This window comes from Meleagris gallopavo, chromosome Z (assembly GCF_000146605.3).
Source record: "Meleagris gallopavo isolate NT-WF06-2002-E0010 breed Aviagen turkey brand Nicholas breeding stock chromosome Z, Turkey_5.1, whole genome shotgun sequence".
Taxonomy (NCBI): domain Eukaryota; kingdom Metazoa; phylum Chordata; class Aves; order Galliformes; family Phasianidae; genus Meleagris; species Meleagris gallopavo.
Window position 1 is genome coordinate 634,329 of NC_015041.2, and position 6,000 is coordinate 640,328.

The 6,000-nt window shown below is 36.7% G+C and overlaps 1 protein-coding gene across 3 annotated transcripts in view; it reads left to right on the forward strand.

Moving 5' to 3' along the window:
* NEDD4L (NEDD4 like E3 ubiquitin protein ligase) overlaps positions 1-6,000 on the forward strand; it is a 45,227-nt gene that overhangs the window by 33,617 nt on the left and 5,610 nt on the right. For 2 of the 3 annotated variants that reach the window (XM_031557174.1, XM_031557172.1), the window contains exons 8-10: positions 80-154; positions 1,470-1,529; positions 5,771-5,902. In XM_031557174.1, the coding sequence (XP_031413034.1) occupies positions 80-154; positions 1,470-1,529; positions 5,771-5,902 (267 nt within the window). The remainder of the gene's footprint in view (positions 1-79; positions 155-1,469; positions 1,530-5,770; positions 5,903-6,000) is intronic. The other variant, XM_031557173.1, reaches the window with a different exon arrangement.

Here is a 6,000-nt window from a genome sequence, read left to right on the forward strand (position 1 = left end):
CTCCTAGATTTTCTAAGGTGTCTTCCGAAGATACTTGAAAGTAGTCAAACTTACAGATGTTTTCTTTATTTTTTTCCAGCAAAGAGATTCTTCCTCAAGACTGAGATCTTGCAGTGTAACAGATACAGTTGCTGAACAGTCTCAATTATCTTTGGTAAATGAAAACTAATTTTTATTTATCTCTTCTTCTTTTAACATCATCTGATTCTGAATGGTGTCTTTTGGTAGATCAGTTCTAGGCAGATATAGTGCAGTTATGGACGTGTGGCTATCCTAAATCATTCTAGAAACCAAAATAGTGTCAGAGTACAAAGTACACTGAGGAATTCCAAAAGAGAGGAGAAATGTTTTGAGACAGAGTATAGTCATATGTCTGACTTCAGTTATCTAACACAGAAATCTAGTTTACTAAACACCCGATGTATGCAGTGGAGAGAGAAAACCTTCCCACGAGTGTTTTCAGGGAGGGTATCAATCCACACACACAAAAGATTACACAAATTTAGCATGAAAATATTAAGTAGGGAGCTACTGATGAGTTCATTACTAGAGCTGATGTCTCTCCTTTGTTTCTTTCTGTTGTTATTGGTTAGACATTTACTGTAGCTGTAGTATTTTTCTCTTTGTTCTGTGCGTTCTGTATGTTCAGCGTGTCTATTTTGTTGCTTGTAATTGCATGCAATAGCTGTTGTTCAGAAGAGTGCTTATGAAGTATGACCACCTCTTACTTTCTTCCCTGGATAAACTATTATGTGCTTTTCAGTACGATCATGCCTTAACTGTCTTCTCTCCATATTAGAGGAAACTGGCACTTAACGAAGTCTGATCCAGAGATGGTCTGCTGCTTAATTTAATATAACCTCATGGAGTATGAGTTTCTTTACCTCATGCAGTCACCTGGGGTCTTGTCGTGATCCATCTTTCAGTTTGCTATTGCAGGGCATTCATTTATTTAGCAGAAGAATTGAAATCATTGCTTTATTACAAGGATGTTTCTTGATTTTAATCTTTATTGAACCAATGATAGTTTATCTTCCAGCAACTAAATCCATACCTTCTTTCTAAATTATGCTGATTTTGACTGTATTAATCCTTAATGAAAACTTGAAATGCCACTTTCATACTTCTGGTCTAACTTTTTCTGATGATCAAAATGGATCCATCTTGTTTCTAAAGGAAATTAATCATGTTACACTTAGAGTGAATGATCTTGTCATCCTTAGCAATACTGCTCATACCAGAACTCTTGAAATTAGTTCCTTTGGTGATTTTTCTGTCAAGTTCTATCTTGTTTATCAGTGATTGATGGCTTAATTTTTTTTTACATCATCTTTAAAATTATTTAACGCTAATTGCTCTTTTAATAAATTTTAGATTGTAGATGATTCCTTATTCCTAAAGATGTAAGAGTAGACTGTGTTCTTCAACACCAAGTGTACTTATCTGTAACATTAATTATCATTTAACAGCAGAGTGGTCCATCTAGGAGAACTCGTTCTTCAACTGTCACAGGTGGTGAGGAACCAACGGTAATATCTTTATCCAACACTATCTCTAAATAAAATGTGGGTGAATTTAGGTCTAGTAAAGTAATTAACATTTTTTCACAGAGCAGCAATGTGATAATTGACATACAGCCATAGTTGCATTTATTTAGTTATTTATTACACCTCAGATTTTCTCAAATAATGCTCAGTTCACTCTAACTTCACTCCAGTTTAAGGCTATTTTATTACTTGTATATGCTAGTTTTAACAAAGCTTTACTAAGAACATACCTTAAACTTCTAAAAAACAAGATACAATGCCTAATTCTTTAAAACTTGAAATAATCAATGTTTGAAGATATCAATTCAGTATGCTTGTATCTTTCATTGTGCTTCTGTCTTCCCTTACTCTCTGTTAGACTGATTCATTTAGATTCATAAGATTGATCTTAATTTGAGAACTGTGCGATGATACATCATTATAGATTGTAGTGGTCTTAATTACAGCCAATTTTCATTTTCCAGAAGTTATTCCTCACTGCAAGGCTGAAATTTTGCTTTGCTCATCTGATAAAGTTCTTGAAATGCTTTTCTGAAAGAATTTTTCTGCATAATTAAAGAAAAGCAGATTTCATTTATATTGATCTTTGCCAAAAAAGTCTCTTTCTGCTAGTCTGAAACATTATTTCATAGAAAGCATTATCCACTAACAGTAATAATTGGCTTTCATGAGTATTTGCACTCGTGGATAATTTACTTCAGGGATGTACTTCAGGGATGTAAATCAAAGTTGGTACGTTTCCTATTTATATGCAGTAGTGTCAGGCCTGAGTTTGTGTTCTGATGCAGCATTCTGTGACACTGTTTGTATTTACTGTTTTTTCAGAATCAGAGTAGCATGCTTGTATTTAGTTCCTGCAAATTGTAAATTTTTTGTGTACTTGAAAATCCTCCTTGACTTTTTTTTTATTAATAGATGATCTTGTGTTGATTATACTTCTTAAAACAGTAATATTTTCTGCTAATTCTGCTGAGTTCATACTTCCCTGTCTCATAATTGATGTCTCTTTTTTTCTGTTGTTCCAAGGTAGATTTATTGCAGCTTAATTAATGGGAACCTTCCCCTTGCTATCTTCATTCAACATGCATCTATACCAAATGCACAGACTGCTCAGGACTTAAATATGAGTTCTTTCTTGCACTTAAGTCTAGATGCACATTCTTCAAAGTTGCCACTTTTTTGTTCTTTAGGGACATCGGATATGTAGACATAGAATTTGTCAATGCTGAAGTTTCTCTGGCAGTTCAGTTTTGCTTTCAGACTTCCTCTAATACCCAGCACCAAGGCAGTTGAAGCTGGTTGTTTGCATCGTGCCATCATGCCACAATGTGTATTATTACAACACAGAATAGCAGCTACCTTGTCTAATTTTTAATTAAAACTTGGTCTGTGGACTGTATTCAAACCACTTACTGTGTCCTTATGACCATCAGTTAATAGCTTAGCAGTGGTTAGAACAGTCTCGGTGAAGGTGCTCTTCTTATCACAGCCCATCAGCTACATGAACTGAAACAAGTGGGAAAACAGCACTTTGCAAACTTTGACCACTCTGAAAATGAATAAATTGGAGTTTGTTTCAGAGGGTATTACTCAGCTTCCTTATCAGTTTTCCTTTTTCTGTCTCCTAATGTGCCGCATCAACTTTCTAATCCATTCATTTTCCTTTCTAATTTCTTTTTTGATCGTGAGGCGGTTCTCCAGCTCATTGTGTCAACTGTACTGTTCTGCTGAAAAGCAAACATACTGATTTAAGCAAGAGCCCTGGGAAGAGGTCTTAAGAATATGAAGCAAGAACAAGGATTGCTGTAAATCGCTTTGCTGGAGCAAAGAATGTAGAGCGTAGAAAAATAATTTACTGAGAATCTTTGAGACTTGAGAAGTTACCGAATCCTGCTGTGCAGTGCCATTCACATGTTTTATCTCTAAGTAATAGTTTTCCACTGTATTAATATTTTTAAATAGAATGATCATACCACACAAACCACTGTTTATAAAGACACTGAAAGAGTAATTTCTTTTTTTGCTTTGTGGTTAGCATGGTGAATAAAGCTGAGAGCCTAGGGAAACAGGCGGTTATCCAAGCTGCCGTAGTTGTGTTGTAATGCCTATGGTCTTGTAAGTCTGCACAGTAAGTCAGAACGTGGAGGTATTTGGCAGTCTCCAAGGCTGATTCTTCCCTTGATTTTATTTAAAGATCATACAAAAAAATGTGAATAGTCTTCTTTAGACATCTTCTATCTCTTAATAATATTTACTGTCTCATATTCCAGCATCCTCTTTTTCTGCGGGAGATCTCAGTATTTTTAAGACCTCTTCCACTACAGTTATTTCTTCTTACCTGCTCTGTTTTCCTCCGCAGCTGCTTTACCTTTCACTTGTCTTCCAAAAGCACTCACAAAATTTGATTCACATTCACACAGTGAGAATTTAAGAGCTCAGAGTCGTCTGTGTGTTAATCCTCTGTGGGACTGAGTCTTCACAGAATCAGAGTTTTAGGGGTTGAAAGATATCTTTAGAGGTCATCGAGTCCAGCCCCTGTGCTAAAGCAGGTTCTCTACAGCAGGAGGAAAGATAAATTCAGCAATATATCTTTACCAGAGTAATTTGCCTGTATTGCTGAATTTCTCCTGCCTGCACTTAGGTTCCTTGCATATGAAGTAGCTCTGAAACAGAAGCTGCCTTTCAGGTGTGGGTAAAACACTCAAAATCCCACAATAGTCTCCTTTGCTCACTGTAAATTATGGTCTATCATCACTGTGCTGGGCAGAGAAAAATGCCTGAGTCTGGAGTGGTTAAACTCAGGCTCCAAAAGAGGGATTAGTGAAACTGATGAAGAAGGAAAGCATGCAGAAATTGATAGAACAGTGAAACTCAGACACTTCTTTATTCCAGCACGTGGTGAGGTCTTTTAGATTTCACCGTTCTTCTGCCATGAAGGCAGCTATGTTGAAGAAGCAGAGCGATCTCTAGCATTACAGAGCCCTGATAAATAAAATGTGACTATATATTTTAATGTGATTGATCTGTTGATTGAACCAAGTGCATAAATGCATTTTGATCTAAATAACAACGTGCAGATGCTGAATGGCACCTTGCACCTGCCTTGTCCTTGATGAGATGTTAGCAGAATCTCCTTCATTAGAGAGCATTCTTTAGAGAGCAAGAATGCTGTCCTGCTGAATGCAGAGGCAGTACAAGCAAGTGATGTCTACAGAGAAAAGGAGTCCCAAACCAGAAAGTGACAGAGCCTAAACACGTGAATAACAATCTGGAATCGTAATCTGTCTCCCTGGGCATCTTCCCCTCCTGAGATGTGCTTTCAGATGCAGACAGGTTCAGTATTAGAATTTCTTCCTAGGCTTTTTGCCCTCCAAAGGCTTTGCTGCTCATGTACTGTACATGTAAAATACACTGATTTTTTAACTCTGTATGTCGCAGAAACAAATGTCTACTTGTTTAAATCACTGAATATTTTGCTGCCCATAGAAACCTCAGAAGACAATGTCTCTTGTAGCGTAACTATTGTGTTAAATAGTGACATAATTTGCCTAAGAATTGGATAATTGGTGCCACCGTCCTCATTGTCTGTATGTTTTCTTTACAGCAGCGTCTTTGTTGTGCAGCTTTTTAATTAGAAAAACGGTATCTTTTCATTCTGAAGTTTGGGCTCAATTTTAGGGTGTATCCTCTACTTTAGGACACCTAACCCTGAATGCAATTGTTTGTAACTAAGAAGATGTTTGGACTTCAGTTTTTAAGCCCTCAGCAGTTTGCTGCAATTGAGTCAAGATCCCGTGGTAGAGATGAGGTCAGAACTAGAGAGATCTTGACTGGAAAGCGTGATCACTTCCTTTCCTATTTATCCACACCAATGTAAAGGGAAAAATCAACCATCAGGGAAAATCATTACAATACAGTGTTTCTTTTTGTCATTATATGCAATATATCAATTTAAAAGTTTGAGGGCATGTAAGCTTAGCTAGTTTTGGAACAAGAGACCTGAATCTATGGAAGATTCAATCAAAAGATCTATTATGAGAAACTATTATTTTACTCAGAGGGGTTTGAAGAAGAGCTTGTATTAGATGATTTCCCAGACCACATTTTCTGTATGTTTGATAGTTGGTAGAATTATGTGCATCAACAAGTTCTTTTCAAAGAACAAGTGTTAATTTTTTTAAGCTAATGAAAAAATAACAATATGGTAATTTCTTGCTGAACAGCCTTCAGTGGCCTATGTCCACACCACTCCAGGCTTACCTTCAGGCTGGGAGGAAAGAAAGGATGCAAAGGGCCGTACTTACTATGTCAATCACAACAATCGAACCACAACCTGGACACGGCCCATCATGCAGGTATGGAGATCTGTTACGTTGCTCTGTTTACACTGCATACATTTAGATAACATCATATTGAGTATTCAATTCCAGTGGAAGCAGCTCTATAGAATTCT